This window comes from Orycteropus afer, unplaced genomic scaffold (assembly GCF_000298275.1).
Source record: "Orycteropus afer afer isolate SDZICR_OR568_19922 unplaced genomic scaffold, OryAfe1.0 scaffold00638, whole genome shotgun sequence".
In the NCBI taxonomy this organism is placed as follows: Eukaryota; Metazoa; Chordata; class Mammalia; order Tubulidentata; family Orycteropodidae; genus Orycteropus; species Orycteropus afer.
Genome location: NW_006922225.1, coordinates 789,736 through 812,616, shown reverse-complemented (window position 1 = coordinate 812,616; position 22,881 = coordinate 789,736). Strand labels below are relative to the sequence as shown.

General features: G+C 59.3%; 2 protein-coding genes across 2 annotated transcripts in view; one reads left to right on the top strand and one right to left on the bottom strand.

Annotated features, from left to right (window-relative positions):
• Window positions 1-1,483: 1,483 nt before the first annotated feature.
• Window positions 1,484-5,390, top strand: FAM131B (family with sequence similarity 131 member B). The gene is made up of 6 exons (XM_007956589.1): window positions 1,484-1,588; window positions 2,268-2,303; window positions 2,535-2,628; window positions 2,888-3,085; window positions 4,558-4,701; window positions 4,888-5,390. The coding sequence occupies exons 1-6, from the start codon at window positions 1,535-1,537 to the stop codon at window positions 5,388-5,390; spliced, it is 1,029 nt and encodes a 342-aa protein (XP_007954780.1). The 5' UTR covers window positions 1,484-1,534.
• Window positions 5,391-8,727: 3,337 nt separating this feature from the next.
• The window catches only part of CLCN1 (chloride voltage-gated channel 1), a 38,414-nt gene continuing 24,260 nt past the window's right edge, over window positions 8,728-22,881 (bottom strand). The window contains exons 13-23 of the mRNA XM_007956613.1: window positions 19,353-19,422; window positions 19,126-19,236; window positions 17,211-17,424; window positions 16,904-17,037; window positions 14,239-14,450; window positions 13,717-13,828; window positions 12,788-12,867; window positions 12,578-12,616; window positions 10,175-10,279; window positions 9,345-9,431; window positions 8,728-9,087 (exon numbers count right to left, since the gene is read on the bottom strand). Coding sequence (XP_007954804.1) covers window positions 8,728-9,087; window positions 9,345-9,431; window positions 10,175-10,279; window positions 12,578-12,616; window positions 12,788-12,867; window positions 13,717-13,828; window positions 14,239-14,450; window positions 16,904-17,037; window positions 17,211-17,424; window positions 19,126-19,236; window positions 19,353-19,422 — 1,524 coding nt within the window. The remainder of the gene's footprint in view (window positions 9,088-9,344; window positions 9,432-10,174; window positions 10,280-12,577; window positions 12,617-12,787; window positions 12,868-13,716; window positions 13,829-14,238; window positions 14,451-16,903; window positions 17,038-17,210; window positions 17,425-19,125; window positions 19,237-19,352; window positions 19,423-22,881) is intronic.

Below are 22,881 nucleotides of genomic sequence, written 5' to 3'. Positions count from 1 at the left end.
CCGCCCGCCGTCACCCCTTCTCCCGGCCCTCCCTCCCCTGCCCCCAGCTCTGACTCAGCGCTCCCTCCGCACTCCAGGCCGCCCCCTCCCCTCCCACCGCTGCCCCAGCGCTTCCCCAGGTGGCAGCCCCGGTCCTGCTCATCTGCCAGGTGCCCATCTGGCCTCTCCGTAGCAGCCCCAGCCTCTGGCGTGACTGCCCCCGGGGAGAGTGGCCCGCTTTCAGGGGTCTTGGGCCTCAACCCTTCTCCTTTACACCAACTGTGTGGTTGCAAGCTGAGGACCAAGAGTGGCCCCTGATCCCGGCTTGGAATCTTAGAGTGGCCCCTGATCCCGGCTGGGAATCTTAGAGTGGCCCCTGATCCCGGCTTGGAATCCTAGAGCTGCTTCTGTGCAGGAGGCGTCCAAGGGCAGGTGGTCCAGGCAGCCATCTGATGCCCCTCACAACCACCAGGGTCCTCCTCAAGGCTTGCAGCAGCTCTCCCCAGGAATCACCCCGCCACCACCACCAGCAGCACCCAAACACCTCCTCTCTCCCCTTGTCTTCTCTGCCTTGAATTTCCTTGTTTAACTCCTGCTTTATACAGTCCTCTCCCTCTCTCTCCAGTGCCCACCTCTTCAGCCCAGTCTTTGTTTTCCCCAGTCAGGGAGAACATGTCCATCCCACTGGGCACACTGCTCCTGGTGGCCCCGTCCCCATCCCATGCTGGGGGACGCTCTGCTCCTGGGGGCCCTGTCCCCATCCCATGCTGGGGGATGGCTCTGCCCTCACTCAGCCTTCTGCTCCTGGTGGCCCCACCTCCGTCCCATTCTGGGGGACACTCTGCCTTCACTCTGCCCTCTGCTTCCAGCAGCCCTGTCTCCATCCCATTCTGGGGGACCCCATCCCATGCTGGGGGACGCTCTGCTCCTGGGGGCCCTGTCTCCATCCTGTGCTGGCAGACACTCTGCCCTCTGCTCCTGGTGGCCCCACCTCCATCCCATTCTGGGGGACACTCTGCCCTCACTCTGCCCTCTGCTCCTGATGGCCCTCACTCCTTGCTCCCTGTCTCCTGCCTCTGTCTCCACCAAATCTCCTTCCACTCCCACAAATTCATCAAGGCTTAGAGCGGGTCCCCTAGGAAGACACATTCCTCTCACTACACACAGAGTAACGCCTACGACAGGGCACCTACCCCCTGAGGTAGCAATTTCACAGAAGAAAGGCCTGCCCCACCCTCAGGACAGAAGGGAGAATTGTCTCCATCACTGCCCCTCTCTGAAACAACAGACAAAAGGCCATATGACACTTTTCCTGGGTGCGCTCTGCTTGCTTGAGGGAAAACATTGTCTTGGCTTTGCGTTGTTCTTCCTCGCACAAAAATCATGGGGACAGGCGGGATGGGGAAGGAAACAGGTGGTCAGAAGAAGGAACAGTAATGTGGTGGGGGGCTGGCCCAGGAAGGCCTGCGCGTGTGCAGGTGGCCGACTCTCCCCTGCAGGGAATGAGGTGATCGCAGTGGACTGGAAGGGCCTGAAGGATGTTGACCAGATCCCCATGGACAGCACCAGCTCGTTGCAGGGGAGCAGCGTCCACCGACCGTCCACAGAGGTGAGCCCCACCTCACCGCTCGCCCCAGACACCTCCAGAGACCCCAGGAGGCCCTAGCTGCCTGACCCTCCAGTTGCTGTGTGCCGTCAGGCTGATTTCAACTCATAGTGCCCCCAGGTGATGGAGTACGACTGCCTCATAGGGTTTCCTAGTCTGTAATCTTAACAGGAACAGATGGCCGGGTCTGTCTCGGAGTTGGTGGGTAGTTTCTAACTGCTAACCTTTCAGTTCGCCACCAAGTGTAAACCTTTGTGCCACTAGGGCTTCTTATCTTCCAGTTGGTGTTGTTAGGTGCCGTTGAGTCATCTCTGACTCATAGCGACCCTCCATACAACAGAACGAAACACTGCCCGGTCCTGGGCCGGCCTCACGGTCCCTGCTATACCTGAGCCCATCACTGCAGCCACGGTGTCAGTCCATCTCGTTGAGGGCCTTCCCCTTTTTCGTTGACCCTCCAGTTAGCTCCCTTAATTCCAAGGCAACACCTCAAATGTTCCTACAGCCTGACACTATCCCAGAACATCTTCCTACTTCCCTCAAATGTTCCACCCCAAGACCCCATTGCTTGTTGCTCTCAAGAAAACCCTCCTTCACACCTTGAGGAAGCTCCTTAAGAGAGATGGGGTCCCTTGCTGGGAAGTGCCTGGGACATCCACGCCCTTGTCCTCTGTCCTCACAGCAAACCCGGACAGAGTTCTCCTGGGACGTCATCAATGTGAGTGCAGCCCTGGCCCCCAGTCCCTGCCAACTCCCCTCACCTTCAGAGAACACAGTGTGCCCCAGCGTCTCTGTCCGTCCCGCATCCAGAGGTATCCAGAGCGGTTGGGGGACGCGCCTCCGTTGCGCTCCGCCTTCCCCCCCCGCTCTGGCTCAGCTCCTCTGGCTGGAGGCTAGGCATCCTCCCGGTACCCTTATCCTTGTGCCCTCTTCCCACCTGCCCCACCAGCTCTCCATGGAGGACACCACTTCTATCCTCCCGAAGCTCAAGCGACACTCAAATGCCTACGGCATCGGGGCCCTGGCCAAGTCATCATTCTCAGGTGAACCTCCTCCCTGGGGTGCTTCGGCCCAGCGAGCACCCGGGACTCCTGCCCACCTCTTTGCTCCTCCAAGCCACCCCACATCCTGGACCCGTCTGTCCTTCCCACCGAGCCTTCTTCCATCCCCAGGCTGCCCTCAGTGCAGTCCTAGGGATGCTGCCCCTGTGTAGTGGGGGGGGGGTTCCCGGTGATGGGATGGGAGGGTCTGGTATGGTATTGTGAGCTCTTCTGGATGATTTGGGACTGTCTGGTCCTGCAGGGATCTCTCGAAGCATGAAGGACCATGTGACAAAGCCCACAGCCATGGGGCAGGGCCGGGTGGCCCACATGATCGAGTGGCAGGGCTGGGGGAAGACCCCCACCATCCAGCCCCAGCACAGCCATGAGGCCGTGCGCCGAGACACTGATGCCTACTCGGACCTCAGTGATGGCGAGAAGGAGGCCCGCTTCCTAGCAGGTACTTCTCCCTGGGCCCTTGAGGGACAGCTTTTTGGGGTGACTATAGACTGACCCTCCAACCTGATCCCTCAGAGTAGCATTGGCCTACCCACATGGTGACTGTAAGACCCACATTTCCCAAACAGCCCTAGTTTTAGTATTTGACTTATTTATTCTTCTAAGTATCCTCAACTTATTATCATCTTCAAACATGATAACTGGAATGGGATAAGACGTGTGCCTGTCCCAGATGCCTTCCCCCTAGCTGGCGGGACTGTCCGCCCTGTACTGCCATGGGGAAGGAAACGCAGGCAAGGCCCGGGACTCCGGAAGGCTCTGCTGCCTCTCGCACTTGAGGAGAGTGAAGAAGGCTGTGAGGGTCTCCTCCAGCCTCTGCCCCTTAGCCCAGCCCTGGCCCTTCCTGGACCCGGCTTGTGACTTCCACCGGACAATCGGGACCGGCTGATGAGGGACAGTCTCCAGGAGAGGCTTTGTTCCAGAGAAGCAGTCTAGGTCTGATGACAGCCATATAGTGTCCTCACAGGGGTGGAGGTCTCAGTGAGGCACCAAGGGAGGGTGGTAGGTCTGAGGAGGAAGGGAGGGCATGTTGTGTGGTGGTGTGGTGGTAAGGGAGGGGAGATAAACCAGTCAGGGCCAGGGTAAGGCAGCTAACAACACGAGCTCCAACGCACTCCTGACACCAACTGGAACAGGGACCCCAAGTCTGTCCATCCGCCTTGTTCTCTCTCCCTCCTCCTTCCAGTCTCTCAGACTGTCAGCTTCACATCGGTGCAGACCCACACACCCATGGTGCCCCTTTGGGGATTTTCCATTGGTCCTGATTCCACGGCCCATGACCACCCAACTCTAGTTCCATTCCTAATTACTTCCAAGATGGCCTTCTGGAAATGGCTAACTTCCATCCCTTGTGGCATTTCACCAGAAGAACCCCATCTCCTTCCCCCAGAACCCTAAACGTGGCCTTCTGGGAGGTCCACACGTTTCTGCTTGTTTCGGGGCATAAACGAAGCCTACTCTGTCCAGTGGGGTGGCCACTGGCCTCATGTGGTCACTGCGAACTGGCCATGTGGCCACAGGGAGTGGGGCCGCACTGTCAGTGTGAATATCAACAGGATTTCAAGATGGAGCGCAACAGAGAGACTGTGAACTGTCTCGTTGATTTTTGTATCAATTACACATTGACATTATGTAGGTTGGGTTAGATAAGATGCATTGCTAAGTTAGGTTCATCTGGTCCTTTTCAATGTCCTTTAAGATGGCTCGTAGACAGTTTAAGACAAATGAACAGCTTGTGTCCGGTGTCTGTCCCACTGAGGTGCCGTTCCTGTGTGGCTGGTGGCTCATGAGTGGCGGTGGCTCATGTGTGGCTGGTGTCTTGTGTCTGTCCCACTGAGGTGCTGTTCCTGCGTGGCCGGTGGCTCATGAGTGGTTGGTGGATCGTGCACACCGACCATGCCCGTCTCTCCTCAGGTGTCATGGAGCAGTTTGCCATCTCTGAAGCCACGCTCATGGCCTGGTCATCCATGGATGGTGAGGACATGAGTGTCAACTCCACCCAAGAGCAACTGGGCTGCAACTACAGCGACAACTACCAGGAGCTGATGGAGAGCCAGGGTGAGCCCGGAGACCTCCAAGCCCCCTTTCCTTCTAGGGAGGGACGCCCCCCCGCAGTGTCCACCTGCCTTGGTGCTGATCCTCTCTGCATCCCTGCCCTGCCAGCTCTGGGCCCTGGGGTCTCTCCCTGTGTACCCTAGTTGCTGCTCTGTGGCCCCTGACCCCCCCACCCCAATCTCTTTGCAGACGCCCTGACCCAGGCTCCCATGGATGGCTGGCCTCATTCCTACGTGTCCCAGGGCATGTACTGTCTGGGCTCATCAGACGCCTGGGAGGCTAGTGACCAGTCTCTCATCGCCTCCCCTGCCACCGGTTCCTACCTCGGCCCTGCGTTCAATGACTCCCAGCCCAGCTTGCACGAGATGGGGCCCCCCCACCCAGCCTCAGGCTGCTCCACCCAGGAACCCCCACCTTTGATGGGGATGGACTCGGACTGGGCTCCAAGTGGGGGCGTTGTGGACCTGGCTGGGGTCCCTGCCGAAGAGGAGGAGGAGGAAGAGCGGGAGGGCCAGGAGAAGAGGCCGCTGGGACCCGAGGAGGAGGAGGAAGACGCGGGGTGCCGGGACCTGGAGTCGCTGTCCCCGCGGGAGGACCCCGAGGTGTCCACTGCCCTCAGCCGCAAGGTGTCTGATGTCACATCCTCAGGAGTGCAGTCCTTTGACGAGGAGGAGGGCGAGGCCAACAACTAGCCCCCCGGGGCCCTGCCTCCCCCAGGCATGGCGGCGGCACACCACCTTCCCTGTGGTGCCCTAACAGCACACAGAGGGCGTGGCCCAGGAGGCTTTGTGCCCTGCACGTGGAAACGGAGACCCAGACCACGCAAGAGTGACCTCCACGAGGCCGGGGCCTGTGGCCCAAGGCGGGTGGCCGCCAGGACCCTGACCCCAGCCTTTGCCCATAGAGTCTTCCAAGACCCTTGCCTGTGGCTGCCAATCGCCCCTCCCCCGCCGCTCGCGCATTCCTGGACTTGGCCTCGTCTCTGGCTGTGGCCCTGGCTCATTGGGCACGGCTGCCCCCCCCCAGGGAAGATCTCCCTGGAGGGGAAGAGCCCACCCTCAGCAGCAGGTGGGTGGCTGAGGTGGGGTCCGGGAGGGGAGACCTGGAGCGGGCTTCACAAGGACAGGACCATCACAGTGGCCGTGGGCACCGCCAGGCCCGTGGGGGTCTGACCGTCCTCCGGCTGGAAGGCCGGCTGTGGGTCTGTGAGGGCCCCAGCCGGCTCCCTGCTCCTGCTCTCCTGGCCCCCACCTGCTCTGGGAAGCCCGCCCTGGGGGTGAGGGCCACCGGCCCCTGCTTCGCTGATGTGGACCCCGGGCGTCCCGGCCAGGGCTAAGCATGAGGGCTGCCGTGTCCCCCGCCCCGTACTCCCCGGAGCCGTTTACACTTTTCTCTTGGCCTTTTCTACGTTTTTATAACTTCTTGGGGACTCAGGGTTGAAGGGGGTCAGGGCGGAGTTGGTGCTGCCAGGGCTGCTGGTGGGTGTCCCCAGGAGCAGTGTGGCCCTCAGCTCTTCCTAGGCCTTCAGCTCCCCGCCCCTCAGGCTGCCCAGGACTCCGACACCCGGCACTTGCCCGCAGATCTTGATGGCAGGGGCAGGCCTGGCCTGGCCCTCTGCGCTGCAGCCCCCTTCTTCAGGCGAGCTTGGAAGGAGAGGGGGAAGGAGACGGCCGACAGATCCAGCACCACTTCTCCCTTCCTCACAGCCACCTGGGGCTTCAACTCCGACTCCCTGAGTCCCTTCCTGCCCGAATACCCCAGGTGTCTGTCCCTCGACTGCGCCCCCTCCTGGGCTGTTTCTGCCATTCTGTGACCCCCCCCCCGCCTGCCCTGTCATCACAACTCCTGAGATGCAGCGGGCATTAGGGTCCCGAAGGGTCTTGGAAGCAGGAGTGGGCATGGGGAGCGGAGGTGGGGGCGCAGTTACAGCCTCGCCGGCTGCTGCCTGAACAGCGTGTCCGCTGGCCCGGGACCCCACTCCAGGGGCGCTGCAGACCCATCAGCCTGCCCACCTGGGCCCCTGCCACCCCTTCCCCTTGCCCGTCTCATCACCTGTCCCTCCTCGCCTCACCCCTTGTGCCCCACTGTCTGCCCAGCCCCGCTCTCCCAGGGCCTGGGGAGCTGAGGAAGGGAGGGGCTGCGGTGGTGCCAATCCCGGGACACTGCCCCTGTGTCCTGACAGGCCCTCCCGGGGAGACCGGGGGGCAGCAGGAGCTAGCGGGGCGCCCCCTGGTGCTGGGGCTAGGTGCATGGGGTTTGCTTCTATTTGGGGGAGGGGCATGTGCAGGACGGCTGTGGGGTGGGGGGCTGCTCTCCTGGGGGGGGCTGTGGTGCATCTCACGGCGTCCTGGGTGGGCTGCGTTTTGTTTTTGTGACTGGACCGCTCTTGCTAAGTGGCGTTCTTTGGGGGGATGGGCTGCACTTTTAATCAGTTCACTTTATTCAAGTCCAAATCGCCCGTCTCTTCCTTCCCTGTCCCCCACCTTCCTTCTGATCCTTGTGCTAAGGAGGGATCTTGGGGTGCATTTATCACCCCACCTCACCCCACCTCTACCTCCCTCATGCCGTCTTCCAGGTCTGGGGACACCCACTTTTATGGCCAGTCTTCGCATGTTTTCTTAACGCGACATTCCCACCCAGGCCCGAGAGAGATTCCACGCCATATATTACAGAGAGAAGTCTATATAAACATACACCAATACTCGAGGTTGTGTACACGGGCGTGGACCCCTGTCCGGCCAGCCTCTCCTGGCCCTGGGGGCCGGGGGGAGTGATGTTGGAACGGGCGGCAGATGTTGATGGCATTAAACAGCGTGGTGGCATCCTCTGGCTATGTGGGTCTCATTTGGGCATGGAGGGGCTGGGCACTGGTGGGGCAGGGGGAGAGGGGCACAGCTCAGAGCTGGGCAGGCAGAACGGGCGGCAGGCGGAGCAGGTGGGGGAGCCGCGGGAACGGCTTTGTTTCTGAGGTGGCAGCCTCGTGGAGATGCTGCTGGAGGAGGCTCTGACCCCCCGGGGAGCACCTAGCGGCCCCCCCACTTCTACTAGACTCCCTAGCCTCCACACTGGAAAGGGAGTGCAAGGAGCTGTCCCTGAGCAGGGGCGTGGCCGCGGGGTGCCCTGCCTGGCGGCCCCAGGCACGTGCGCAGCTCCGGGCAGAGCCGACCTTGGCCGGCAGGAGGGGAGGCCTGCAAACCAGAGCCCCGGGCGATGCAGGCAGTTACATGCTCAGCTGCTCAGCTGAGGACTGAAGGTTGGAGGTTCTAGTCCCGCCCAGAGGCTCCCGGGAAGAAAAGCCTGCTTTCTCCAAGAACTCAGCCCTTGGGAACCCAGGGAGTGCATTCTATTCTGACCACACGAGGGCGCCAGGCGTGGGGGTCGGCAGCAACCGCTGACCTGCCCACCAGGCGGACGGTGTGCAGTAAGGGGCGTTTGCCCCAGAGGGGGCCAGTGACGCAGGGGCGGTCTGGACGCGGGCGACCAGGCACCTGCTCTTCCTCCCCACAGAGCCGCGCCTCCGGGTCTCTCTCCTGCAGCTTCTGGGCCTGGTCTGCTGTTGTTCGCGTTCCACTGCTAAAGCCGGACAGGGATGGCAGCGAGGGAGGGGTGGGGTCTGCAGGGACTCACGGGGCCCGGGGCCGGGTGCAGGTCACTCTGGGCTGTACGTCCCAGAGGCTGGGGTTCCCTGGGCCATGCAGCACTGTCCAGAGGTCAGCAGGGCCTCCCTGCCCCCGGACTAGAGAACAGGGAGGCCCAGCCATCTGGTGATGGATGGGAACCACGGGGCGGGGGTGGGGGGAGGAGAGCAGAAAGTCAGGAAGCCCTGTGGAGGCGGGGCCCTCTGCTGGGCTCAGGACCCCCCCCCCCGTCCGCCTGAGAAGGGGGCTGGGCCTAAGCACCGGCCAGGTGCTCCCGGCCCAGGTCTATGCTCCCCTAGACCCGTGCTGTCCCGCTCACAGCTCCCCGCGGGGCCGGGAAGGGCTGCCCACCCTGCCCCCAGCGACGCCCGCCCGCCCGGGGCCTTGGGGCTCAGAGCATGAGCTCCTCGTCCTCATCTTCTGCATCCGTGGACCGCAGGCTGGGCCCCTGCAGGATGTCGGCCAGCCCCTCCTCAGGCCCTGGGCCCTCCTCCAGCTCCAGCTCCTCCAGCCCCCCCTCGCCCTGTGGGGTTGGGCTGGGCGGGGGCTCCGGGGAGGGCGAGGGTGCCGGCGACTCTGAGAGGGCAGGGCCCCCCAGAGCCCCAGGTCCACTCTCAGGCAGGATCCAGCCGTCTGCAGGAGGGGGCGGCCCCCCAGCAGTCTTGCGACTGGAGGTGGTGTTCCGGAAGCTGGCGAGGGGGGGACGGAGCTGCACCCCAGACTTGGTGTGGCCCTCGATGGCCTTTTGTAGCTGGGGGGTTGGGGAAGGGAAGGAGAGAGAAGGGCGGGGTGAGAAGCAGCCAGACCACGGAGCAGGCCCAGGAAGATGGCACCAGAGGGCAGTGGGAGAGCAGGGGCCGCCCCCCCACCCTCCTCGCAGCCTCAGACCTCACTCAGCCCCAGGCGCCCGGTCGGGGGTGGCCTCCCAGGGGAGAGCACCCCCTGGGACTGGGGCGCACAGGCCCCTCCGCCAGGCCATCCCTCCCAGGCCCTCGCCGACCGGCTCACCTCCTCCAGCGCCAGCACGCCCCTGAGCTTGCCCATGCTGGTCACGTAAGCCAGGTGCAGGCCCAGGAGAGAGAAGAGCGTGTGTGTCTGCAGAGCGCGGTGGAGGGCAAAGGTCAGTGCGGGGCTCTCCAGTGCCCCCACAGGGCGGTCAGTGCACAGCCTCCTTGGCGCCCCCAACACCAAGGTCAGTGCACAGACCCTTTGCAGTAGTGGTTAGTTGTGGTGGTTACGTTTGTGTGTGAACTTGGCTGGGCCTGGTTGAGTGGCTGGGCAGCTGAATGTAGTTATTCCCCATGATGAGACTGGTAATTAACTCCATGGTGGAATCTATTGGAGCAGCTGAGTAGCTGCTTTGAGTATGTGGTCTGCTTCCCGTACATAAGAAACAGCTGAACCCCAACATTGAGGGGATTTTCACCCAGCTCCTAGAGCTTGGCACTTTGAACTCTGACTTCAAGCCTCCAAACTGTACAAGAATAAATTCCTGTTTCTTCAAGCCATTCCATTTGTGGTATGTTCCTGTCTGAGTGACACTAGGGAACCGGAACACTACTGGTCAGCACACAGCCCCTCAGGCCCCACCACTCAGCAGTCAGCGGCCAGTGCACAGTCCCCCCCATGGCAGTCAGCAGTCAGTGCAGTCGGGGGTCGGCACTTGGTGGACTTGTCCTGTGCAGGTCGGTCAGCGCATAGCCCCGTTATCCACCGTGGCAGCTGGCGGTCAGCGCAGCCCCCCCCCAGTGCCCCCTGCAGGGGTCAGCAGCCTTGTATCGCACAGGGTGTTCAGTGCGCAGCCCCCCGGGACCCCCCAGGGCGGTGGGCGGGCTTGCCTTGTGCAGGGTGGTCTGCTCCACCAGCTGGAACGGAGACTGGTCGATGCAGCAGTGGTCGAAGCACACGGGCTGGCCCAGCTGCTCCTGCTCCCAGGCCGCCACCTGTGGGCACGCAGCGGTCACCACAGCCTGCTGCTCCCGCCCTGGCTGGGCCCACGCCCACTGCAGGCAGGAGGCCAACATACACCCTCAAACCCACCTTCTCCTGCAGGCACCCCAGCATCTTCCCCCTCGGGGCCCCACCCCCCTGCTGCTTCCGCCCCGTCTGTGGGCCTCGTTATCACTGCAACCAGGGGCCGTGGGTCGTCTCAGAGGAGACCTGGGCTGCACGGGGCTGCCAACGGCTGACGCCTCGGAAGGTCATCAGGCCTTTCTCCTGAGGTGCCTCTCGGTGCATGCCACCCACCACCTTCCCCGGGAGCCAAGCACCTTCACCTTCTGTACCACCCAGCGCTCCGCCTTCCCACTCCTCTCCTGTAGCAACAGCCCTGGGCCAGGCAGCACTTGACTGGGCCTCCAGCCTGCGCCCCTCCCAGTCCCCACCACCCCCACACTGATTCCCTGAGCCCCCAGATCACTCGTCCACACATCAACTGGCCCTTTTGCTGACACTGCTCGTCCTCGGTTTCCCAGTGGCATCTGTCTCGGCCTGGCTACAAGGCACCAAGTCCCCGGGAGAGAGTGTGGCATGGACTGACTGATGCAGACTGTGATGAAGCCACTGCCCCGCAGGGCAGGCAGACGCTGGCTGAGCCTGAGAGCCGTGCCTGGCCACTGGAGCCTAGTGTGGACTGAGCAAAGCCGGCTGCTCTCTGGGGCCGAGGTGTTTAGACTCCAGGACGATGCCTCCTGTCCTCGGAGCCGCTCACCCCAGCATGAGTCCACGTGTCCACACCCAGGCTCGGCCAGTGTCTCCTGAAACCCGTCCAGCCAGCCCCTCAGAATGATCCTTCACTTCATCCAAACCCTCATCTGTCAGCTGGGCTGGAAGATGGCACCACAGGCCCCACCCTGCTCCTGGAGCCCTCGTGTGGCCCGCCCTCTCTCCTCTCTGGCTCGCTTGGGCTCTGTCCTACCCTGGTCAGGTGGGTCCTGTCCTCTTGCCCCCTCCCCTCCCCCCAGGAACAGCGACATCAACAAGCCCAGTGGACATCAGCCGATGCCTCCTCTGTGCCAACGCTATTCCCACCTCTCCACCTGCCCCGCTTCCCCCAGTCCTCACAGCCCGCCCAGCGCTGCCTCCGTGGCACAGGAGCGGTAGCGAGGCCGCGTGCACGCGCCGGGGCCGAGGCTCACAGCAGGAGTGGGTGCAGCTGCCGGCTGCCGTGGCCTGGGACCCCTGGCTCTGGACGAGGGGAGAAGGGTGTCGCTGTTGGGTCCGTGTCCTCCATGGCTTGAGAAAGCAGCAGCAGTGACAGGCCGGAGCACCAACACCCCCCCCCGAGAGTCCACGGGGATGCTGGCACTCCCCACGGATGCTGCCGACAGTCCCACAGGCCACCTTGTGATGGGCAAGGGAGAGCTCTTGACCCGGTCCAGCAACCATGATCCACATGCCTCGTCGTGACTCCTGCTGGACTGATCCCTGCAGCACGTCAGTGCACCCCGGGGGGCAGGAGGGCAAGGACTTCTCGGCGAGAGGAAGCGAGGCAGGCGGGCATCTGGCCGCACGGTGGCTCCAAGCTCACGAAGCAGCCTCCAGGCATCTCCCTTCCTCGGTGTATGTTCAAGCTGCTGCGTTGGTTCTGCGGCTGGGCCGCTGAGGTTCTGCCTGGCGAGCAGGCGGCCCTTCCCTTTGCTGCTGGCCACCGCCCCACCTTCCCCCTAAGCTCCAGCAGAAGTACGTGTGCCCTGAGCAGGCAAGGTGCTCCTCCTCTCCGTCACCTGCCACGCCTTCCTCCAGCCCAGGAGCACTTTCCGCCTTCAGTACATCACCTCCACTCGGGCCTCTGTTGTGACTGTGGGCATCTTCACTGGCTGTCTGCTCAGGCCTCGTCTCCGGGATCTGCTGTCCGCAGCCTGGGGCCTCCAGGCCTCGGAGCCGGGCTGGTCTCTGTGCTGTGCTCCCACGCTGCCGTGTTTTTGTGCTGGCACCTGGTGCCATCTGACTTGGGTGAGGCTCGTCCCTCGGGAACAGCCTGTCCCCGTCCTGTCACATCCCACGTGAGCAGAGGCCCCGCGTCGCAGCCACACACCCTTGGCTGCGCGAGACTCCAAGGCTCCTTCTGCAAGCCCGCCATGCCTGAGGTCAGCTCCGGCAGCGGGCCCAGCCCGTCACTGCTCCCGGCCCTCACACCAACCCGCCCAAGCTCACACCTCTGCCAAAGCGGACCAAGAAGCAGCAGCCTCTCCACCCACAATGCTGTTTCTGCCCCCACCACACTGCCGCTCCCGACATACCTCTTCCGGGGACATGTTATCCACCAAGTCCGCTGAGTCCTGGAGAAGACAGACAGCCCAGGTTCTTCCTTTCCTCCCACGGTTCTGGTGAAACCCCAGCTGCCCACTGCCACGCCTGTCACAGGTCTCCTCCCTCCTGACTTGAGATCCCTGAACAAGTAGCTCCTCCTGGGCGGGCTCCCTCTCCCCTGCCACCCCCCTTCTGCTCACCTGGACAGCTTTCTTCTTCGAGGGGCGGGCGCGGCCCAGCATGCAGCTGAACAGGGCCCAGAAGATGGACGGCCGTCTCTCTGGAGGGACGGAAAGCGGGAGAAGCAATGCTCACCCCCATCCTGGGACACCCCTATCCCAGAACACCCTCATCTCGGGACACCCACATCCTGGGGCACACACATCCCGGAACACCTCCTTCCCAGGGTGCCCTCATTCCAGGGCACACACATCCAGAGACATCCCCATCCTGAGACACACTCATCCTGGGACACCTCCATCCCGGGACATCCCATCCCAGGGTACCCCATCCCGGGACACCCCCAACCTGCGACACCCCCATCCTGGGAAATCCTATCCTGGGGCACCCTCATCCTGGCACATCTCCATCCCGGGACACTCCATCCCAGGGGCACCCCCATCCCAGGATACCCCATCTTGGGACACTCCCATCTTGGGACACCTGGGACACTTGAGACACCCCCATCCCAGAACACTCCCATTCCAGGACATGCCCATCCCTGGACACTTCCATCCTGGGACACCCAAATCCCGGGATACCCCTATCCCAGGACACCCCCACCCCAGGACACCCCCATCCCAGGACACCCCGTCCTGGGACACCCCTTTCCTGGAACACTCCCATCCCGGGACACCTGGGAGACTTCCATCCTGGGACACCCCCATCCCAGGACGCCCCATCCTGGGGTGTGGCTGGGCTCTGGGTGGCCCTGTTCCTCTGCCCCACAGGACTGCACCTTCCGGGACACCCCCTCTGCAGACACTACTCCCCCACGGCCACCCTGCCCTCCCTGGGACAGTTACACAGAGAAGCAATGCATCGGGACTGCACCCCACCCCCACCCCAGCCTCACACCTCTCAGGAGCATGCGCAGGTGGAGGGAAGGTGTGTGGAGGGGAGACCTCACCTGCAGGCTCCGGGGCCTCTGGCTGCTGCTTGTAGCTGGGCAAGGGCCCATTGGGCTCCTCAGGGGACGGTGTGGCCACAGGGAAGGTGCGAGGAGGAGGAGGAGGGGGCGGCTGGAGAGAGCAGGCAGCCTGGGTGCCCAGAAGAGGCGGCCAGCGCTGCGCGCCTGGGCCGGGGGTATCCTGTAGCTCCGCCCTGCCTCCCTGTAGCTCCGCCCTGCCTCCCACCTAGAGCTCCTCTCTCTTGGACGCCCACGGACACCATGCCCCTGGGCCTCACCTCCTTTAGCTCCTGTGCTTTGGCCCCCGACCTGGAGCTCATGGCTTTCTCAGCAGCCAGCCTCCCCACCCTCCTCCCACGTATCAGCAGCCGCCAACCCCATGGTCAGGACAAGGCAAGGAGAGTTGCTGTGGCCCTGTGGCTATGGCCCCCTTGCCTGGCCTCCCAGCCCCCCAGCCACACTCACTGCACCCCAACATCCCGGCCCCCTGAGTGCGGTCCCCCACCCCCTCCACACACTCACCTCCACCCTCCCAGGCAGGTCCTCATCTTCGTCCTCGTCCACGAAGATGAAGGACTCGGGGCCCCCCAGGGCCGCCCTCCCGTCGTAGGGCAGCTCCGACAGCTTCCGGGCCATGTCCTGGGTGGCCCGCAGCCGCCGCTCGGCACTCAAGTGTTGCTGCAGCAGGGCCTGCAGCTCCGACCGCTCCACGGAGCCCAGCAGGATCATGGACTCTGGGGACACAGCTCACCTGAGGCCTGTGCAGCTGGGGCTCCCTGACGCACAGCGGCAGCAGAGAGGGCAGCACCAGTGGGGCAGTCCTGAGCGCGACCCAACCACCCCGTGGCTGTCGTCAGTTCTGGCTCACGGCGACCCTGGGCTCAGAGTAGAACTGCCCCATTGGGGTTTCAGGGCTGTGATCTTTATGGTAAGGAATGGTGGGTGGATCTGAACTCCCAACCTTTGGATTAGTTGCTGTTAGCTGCCATCAGTTGCTTCTGGCTCATGGTGACCCCATGTGTATGGAGTAGAACCACCCCACGGGGTTCTCTTGGCTGTGATGTTTTGGAAGCAAATGGCCAGGCCTTTCGTCCACACTGCCTCTGCATGGGTTCACACTCCCAACCCTTCAGGGGGCAGCTGTGCAGAGATCGTGCATAACCCCCAGGGACCGAGCTAAGCTTTGGCCCATCCCCCTGGAAACCCCTTCTGGAACCTTCCAGGCCTGACCTCCGTCAATCCCTTCACTCCCTTCACTGATCACTTGAGGTGACTGGCAGGGCACTACTTGGCAGTATTTTGATCCAGCCCCATACACCCTGTTTACAGCTGAGCCCAGGATGAAAATCAACGAATCAACCCATGCAAAGAAGAAGACTGACCAAACTCCAGTCACATGAATGGAAAGGTGGCCAGTGAGTCTATGCGGTACATCCCCCGCATCTTGTACCCTGCAGTGAGCTAAAAGGGGGACCCCTCTAAGCGGTTGTTCTCAACCTCTGTGTCTGGTGTTTTATCACCCCCTGGCCGCACCCTGCTCCAAGGAAGAGCCCCAGTCGGGCAAACACTCAGAATGAATCTAACATGATCAGCATGGACACCCCGAGCTCCTGAGCTCAGAACTTCTTTAATGGCCCCAAATGGCCATTTCCTCAGTCGCGCCACCTCAAACACGAGGCACGTATCCATTCATGGTCTATTAAATGTCGATAAAAAGACACTCTGGGAACACAGAAGCTAAGGCTTCTACCCCAAGGAGCTTCCAGTATAGTGAGGAGATAAGATGCCGGTCTATGAACCACATAGAACCACAAACAGCAGAATGCAGGGTGGAGGGCTGAAGGGAGGTGTGCGAACGTGGCTCTTTAGCCAAGTCTTTGTGACTTCCACAAGATGCCTGGGTGGACTACGCAAATGTGAGGTGCCTGTGCCCCACAAAGGGGACTGGGTAGCTTGCTAATAATGTAAACAAGGTAATGGCACCCTTGTCGGGGTGGGACTGTGGAAATAAGGGGTATGGAACCCTACCGTGGGGGACTGGTCAGTTTTCCCATCCCCTAGGCTTAAATGAGCCCTCCCGGAAGTGGAATGGGGGGGATCTCACTGCCCTCAAGAAAGAAGAGCCAGGAGTGATGCTGAGACCCCGCAATGAGAGGCAGAGAGGAGGCAGCAGAGATGGCAGGATGAGCAGAACCAAGAGACTGGCACGAGACAGAGCGGCAAGCTGCCCGGCCCCTGGAGCGAGAAAGCCGAGTGCCCTCGGGCAGGAGGCATGCGAGTTGAATGGGGCCCAGGCAGGGCAGAGGCCAAGGCCAGAAAGAAGCATGCCCATGACATAGCTGAGAAGAAGCTGTCCTGATTGAAGAACTGCATCCTGACTTGTTTCTGATCCTGTTCCTTCCCTAGTAACCCCATAATCATGAGTATCATCTATGAGTTCCGTGTGGCCATTGCAATAGATTATCAAACCCAGCAGAGAAGCAGAGAGCACTACGGGTGGTGACAGAATTGGTAAAGGCTGGAAGGCGGTGTTGTGTCTGGCCTCTGCCTCACGGGGATCAGCCTCTGGCTGTTGATGTCCATCTTGACACACACACACACACACACACACACACCCATGAAGTTAGAGGAAGTCAGACAACACCACCTCCACGCCCTTTTTGCAGTAGGAGGGGAGGTGTGGAATCTGCTAGAACAGTCCGCCTCCCCGTGAGGAGCAGGTTCATCTCCTCAGTGGTGTAAGCTGGGCATTGAAGAGTGAGTATGGTTCAGCGGGGGAGTCCCCAGGTGCCGCAAAGTGGTTAACACCCTCAGCTGCTAACGGAAAGGTCTGTAGCTCAAGCCCACCCAGAGGCAGCTTGGAAGAAAGGCCTCAGGGTCTGCTTGCAAACGATCAGCCATTAAAAGCCCTGGGACTACAGCCCTACTGTACCCACATGGAGTCACCATGCTCTGGGGTCAACTCAGCGGCCACTGGCCCTGCCCTGCACTCAGCCAAGTAGCAAAGGGAACCATGTCAGGGGCCACAGATTCATTGCTTCGATGTCCTGTTTTGCTGCAACACAGCTATGTTTTCTTTCTTGAGGGTGGACACGTCCCCTGAGGAGCCCAGGCTGGGCCTCCATTAGCCAACTGGTGGCCCTGAGGATGGCTGCACCACAGTGCCCAGCCCTGGCTTCCCACCAACCTTTTGAATCCACTAGAGGTAAGGTCTTGACGGTGGTTGTCTGCAGCAGGGCTTGTAACTCCCCGTAAGTACAAGAAGCTGAAACAAACTTCACGTCACGCACCATGATGTCCTCCACAAAGATTGTAAATTTGCTGTGGAGGGAGAAAGTATGGTGGTCAGCCACGTCCCAGGCCCCACTGCCCTTCTCCTCCTGTCATGAGGCCTACCGCGCAGGGGATCACACACGATGCTTCCCAACATGACCCCAACCCCAGAGCTCCCCTCGCCCCCCACCAGCCCGAGCTCTACCAGCTGCTCCCCTCACCTGAGCTGGTTCCAACCCAGGTCTGGTAAGTAGGGCAGCTTCTTGACCTGGATAATGCTGTCATAGAGGGATGGCTGCAGGCTCTGTGCCACCATGTTGGCCAAGATAACGGCCACCATCATGGGCAGGATGTGAGCAATCTGACCCGTCAGCTCAAAGCAGATCACGGCCGTGGAGACGGTGTGGGACACGGCACCTGTCAGCGCAGCTGCTCCTGGGATGAGATACATCCACACCGCAGGGTTAGGGTGGCCACCCTTAGGTGAGGACACACAGGGCTGTGCTGGGAAGATTGGGGATAGGAGACACATCCCGGTCTGTGCCATAAGATGGCAACAGGTCAAGTAAGGACTAGGGGCTGAGCAGTTAGAAAACAGTGGTGTTGATGTCATTCTATGACTTTCAGCGAGTCACAAAAGCAGGTGTGTGCCAAAATCTTCATTTATAAAATGAAAACAAGACAGCCTCCCCATTTCTCACTTTTCAGAGTTTGGAGCGTTTGTAACTGAGCACTTTAAAACCCAGCCTGGGCTTGTATCTTGGGCCTCAGGTCTTGATGTCAACAATGAGGAGCTAAATACCATGAAGACCCAAGGGTCTCACTGTGGGCTGGGAGCACTGACGTCCAGTCAAGCTCTGACTCAGCTGTTTCTGATCCACATCTGGGGTGCCCAGAACCCCAGGCTCTCATCTGCAAGGTCAAAGGGGTGGGTGTGGTGATCTCAAAGGCACGTGTAGATCTAAACCGTTATGACTCAGTAAGCTCTTTGAGGATAGACGCCCACCTTCCCTGTCTGTGCTTCTAGCTCCCCATCCACCAGGACCGTCCCTGTGTCAGATCCATGGCTTATTCAGTACAGCGGGGCCACCGTTGGGGGCGATGCTAGGAAAGCATGCGGGAAACGGATCAGAGAAGAGTCACAGGAGGGAGGGGCTGGGGGGCCAGCACCACTGGGCGGTCCGCACAATACACCTCAGGGCTTGAACCATCAAGGAGCTCTGGTGGCGCAGTGGTTAAGGCATTCAGCTGCTAACCAAAGGTTCGAACCTGCCAGCCACTGGGTGGAAGAAACATGAGACAGTTTGCTTCCATGAAGAATGACAGCCTTGGAAACCCTCTGGGGCAGTTCTACTCTGTCCTCTAGGGGTGCTGTGAGTCGGAATCGACTCCACGGCAGTGGGTTTGTTCAGTTTTGAACTCTATTGTAGGAAGTATACATACTGGGGAAGGTACATGGGGGAGCAGGGACTGAGAGACATGACTGAGGAAGAAGAGGTGACTGGAAGACGCTGCGATAGGGGCACAGGCCCACTGAGCTGTGGAGCTGGCCAGTGCTCCCGCCTCCTGGGGAGGCACGGCTGTGGGGCTGTGGAATGCTCAGGGGGAGGGGGCCTGCTACCCCGGGGACTCTGCTGGTCTCTGTGCTGCACTGGCTCTGGGTTGGCTGGGACAATAGATTTAAAGCAACGGGTATCACAGACTCTCAAAACGTCAGACTGAAATATGTCGGAGTCATTTCAGAATAAAGAAATGAAGCCCAGGCAGGCAGCTAACCAACTCCATGGCCGTCGGTGACCAGTGGCCACCAGGCGACAAGGCTACAGCCCTGAGTCCCCACCAGTGCTCGCCCCCTAGCCGATCTGCAGGTCGGGGTGTCTGAGCTGGTCTCTGGCACTGTCTCCGTGAGTCTTAGGAAGGAGACAAAACCCCTCGCGGCCACCCAGACACAACCCTAGATGTTCTCATCCCTACACGAGAGCCACACGAGCCTCAAACAAAGTCAGTAACAGTTCATGACAGTCAGACCGAGGGCTGAGTCTGTGACTTAAAGTTGAGTTAAAACCATGTTGTGTAGCCTGCAGGGAAGGTGTTGAGGGCCCTCGATGTTCAGTGTCGGGCGGGTGTGAGTCTTACCAATCACCGCGTAGCCCCCAGGGAGGATCTTGTAGATGATGCCATCAAATAAGATCCCATCAGGAAACAGCATGGCCATCAGCTCCCCCACCAGCCTTCCGAAGGCAGCTCCTAGAGGGCAGACAGTGTGAGGGAAGGGCCGGTGAGCCCTCCGTGGGTGCTAAGACCAAGTACAAACCCTGGTTCCAAGCATTCCCTTATCCTGCCAGGGTGCCATCAGAACTTACCGAGCACAAACACAGGCATGAAGCCTCCGCAGGGAATGGGCATGGTGGTGGCCACGATGGACATCCAGAACTGGGGCACAAAGAGGCGTCAGAAACGAAGACGCCACAGTGCACACGTGTGCACACACACGCAGGCACATGCACACACGCAACTCCCTCCCCACTGGCCCACCCCTCACTTCCAGAGGCATCAGACACCCTCTCACCCCACAACACACACACACACACGTGTGTGCACACACACACCAACTCCCTCCCACTATCCTACCCCCTCACTTCCAGAAGTGTCAGACACCCTCTCAGCCCACAACACACTCACACACATGTGTGCGTGCACACACACACACTCAACTCCCTCCCCACTAGCCTACCCCCTCACTTCCAGAGGCCCTGGAAGCTCAGAATACCCATCCTGATCAGTGTCACTCTTCCTCCAGAACCAGAAACCATGGTGCCCTCAGCCTGAGAGGCCCCCAAGACACCAGTGTTCTTCCATGTGGCTAGCCCACGTCCCTCCTGCTTTGAGTGACAGTACTGGCCTACAGAACAGGAGGGGGGCACAATGTGCCCGAAAGACCCAGCAGAGCCCAGAAGAAACCCCTGCAGAGCAGCCTGCACAGTCTAAGGGGGGGCGCCTTCTCCTGGCCGGAGCAGACACTTCAAGGCTTGATGACCTCGTCTGTGACTCCCGGTCATTTACAAGGCCTCTGACATGTGAGCTTTGTGGAGGAAACTGGAGCATAGCCTGGCCTGCCTGAGCCACGCCCTTCACATCCATCACCTTAAATACAGGATCCAAAGTCTGTCCGGGCCACAAAGAAGGTCAAACTGAGAGCAGACGAGCCAGCCAGCATGCTGGGAAAGCTCCCAAGTCCGGTTCTGTCGGGGAGGAGCCAGGAGAATAGCAGCGTGCCCGTTCTGTGGCAGGGAGCTGAGAGCAGCATGGAGACACAACGGTGGTCGACCGTCTGAGATGTCTGTAGGAGCCCTCGCTGCTTGTCCTCAGCCGCTCTCGGGTCAGTTCCCACTCACAGAAACCCTGTGTGCAACAGAACAAAACCCTGCCCAGGCCGGTGCCAGCCTCACAATCTTCACTGCGCTCGAGCCCATCATTGCAGCCATGTCCGTCCACCACATTGAGGGCCTCTCTCTTTTCTGCTGACCGTCCACTTTACCAAAAATGATGGCCTTCTCCAGGGACTGGTCCTTCCCGGTAACAAGTCCAAAGTACATGAGACAAAGGCTCCCCAGCCTCACTTCCAAGGAGCATTCCGGCTGCACTTCGTCCAGGACAGAAGTATTCCTCCAGCATCCATGGTATTTTCAATATTCTTTATCAATATCATCACTCAAATGCATCAGCTCTTCCTTAGTTTCCTTATTCATCGTCCAGCTTCCATACACATATGAAGCCACTGAAAATACCACGGCTTGGGTCAGGCACACCTTAGTCCTCACAGTGACATCTCTGCTTTCTAAGACTCTAAAGAGCTCTTTCGCAGATTTGCCCAATGCAATACCTCATTTAAAAGGAATAAAATGTTATATATGTATGTGTATGTATGTATGTATATATATATATATGTATGTATGTATACACATGTATATGTATATATACATGTATGTATTTGTGCAGATATGTACATGTCTGTGCCTGTATGTATCTCTGTGTATGTATATGTGTGTGTATGTATATGTGCATATGCATGCATTTATATATGTGTGCATACATGTGTGTATGTGTATATACATGTATGCATATATGTGTATATGGGTGTCTGCCAGTATATATGTGTGTATAAATATGTATGTATACGTGGGTGTATGTGTGCATATGTGTATGCACATGTTTGTATGTGTATATATATGTGTGTGTACACATATATATGTGTGATTAGGTACATGTACATGCATGCATATGTGTGTGTTGTGTATCTGTGTGTATATACATATGTGTGTGTACATGTATTTTGTGTACATGTATGTCTGTATGTATACATGCACATGTATGTTATTGCTGTTGGATGCCATCGAGTTGGCTCCAACTTATAGTGACCCATGGACAACAGAACAAAACACTGCCTGGTCCTGCACCAGCCTCACAATCCCTGCTGTATCTGAGCCCATCGTTGCAGCCACTGTGTCAGTCCATCTCATTGAGGGCCTTCCCCTTGTTCACTGACCCTCCACTTTACCAAGCATGACATCCTTCTCTAGGGAATGGTTCCTTCTGACAACATGACCAAAGTAGGTGAGACAAAGTCTGGCCATTCTCGCTTCCAAGGAGCATTCCAGCTGCACTTCTTCCAGGACAGACTTGTTAGTTCTTTTGGCAGTCCACGGTACTTTCAGCATTCTTTGCCAGCACCACAGCTCAAAAGCATTGACCTTCTTCAGTCTTCCTTATTCATCGTCCAGCTCTCACATGCATACGAGGCGACTGAAAACACCATGGCTCAGCTTAGGTGCACCATAGTCTTCAAGGAGACATCACTGGTCTTCAGCACCTGAAAGAGGTCTTTGGCAGCAGATTTGCCCAATGCAATAGGTTGTCTGATGTCTCGACTGCTGCTTCCATTGGTGTTGACTGTAGAACCAAGTAATATGAAGTCTTTGACATACACACACATATATATGTATGTATATATGCATGTACACATCTACTCACATGTGTACATGGGCTTGTGTACATATACATTCATGTATATGTATGTGCGCACATGCATTCATACAGGTACATGTATATGTGTATACATGCGTTCACATATATATATGCGTGTGTGTGTGTATGTATGTGTATAGAGGGCAAGCAGCGGTCTTAAACATGACTTCTAGAATAAAGAAGCAGATCTCAGCAAAATGTCTCAAACTAATGCAGAGCAAGATGGAAGCCGAGAAAGCACAGAACCAACGCCAGGATCAGAGGACGTAGGATTTAAAATCACACCCACTGTGCTGGAAGCTAACAGAACTAAGCGGTCTGATTTTCTGGACCTGAGGAAGACCTCCCCTGAGCCAGGCCGACCTCAGCACAGTGGCTGAGACCCCAGGGGCTCTGTGAACAGACACAGCCCCCATCTTCCTGGCAGACACCCAAAAGGAAGAGAATGCAGATGGGGGATTCCCAGAGGGCAGACTGGGTCTTGGATTCTCTGCCCCTTCTCTCAGCACCAGCACAGGGCTCAATGACCATAGGCAGCGGAGAGGTGAGGGGCAGACAGATAGGTGAGTGAGTAGGCAGGTAGGAAGGTAGGTAGCTAGGTAGGTAGTAGGTGTATTGCTAGGAAGGAACGGCGGGAGGGAGGGAAGGAAAGGACAGAAGGGAGGTTGGCCACCCATTACTCTTGCCAACCAGAAGCAGCTCCCAGAGCTAATGTTTGCTAGGTACCTACTGGTGACACACATCTTGGGGTGAGAGGCCTGTTTAAATTGACGATGGCTGACCACATGGGGGCAGCTGTATCCATCTGTCTGGAGTCAGGGCTCAGACACTTGTCATCTAACAAGCTTCTTGAACAATTCTGATACA

Bases quoted from the DNA above. Each gene is read 5' to 3' on its own strand.
- FAM131B (XM_007956589.1), top strand. From the start codon at position 1,535: ATGGACAGCACCAGCTCGTTGCAGGGGAGCAGCGTCCACCGACCGTCC. The intron at 2,304-2,534 runs GTGAGTGCAGCC...CTGCCCCACCAG, and splicing joins TCTCCTGGGACGTCATCAAT to CTCTCCATGGAGGACACCAC. The intron at 3,086-4,557 runs GTACTTCTCCCT...GTCTCTCCTCAG, and splicing joins GGAGGCCCGCTTCCTAGCAG to GTGTCATGGAGCAGTTTGCC.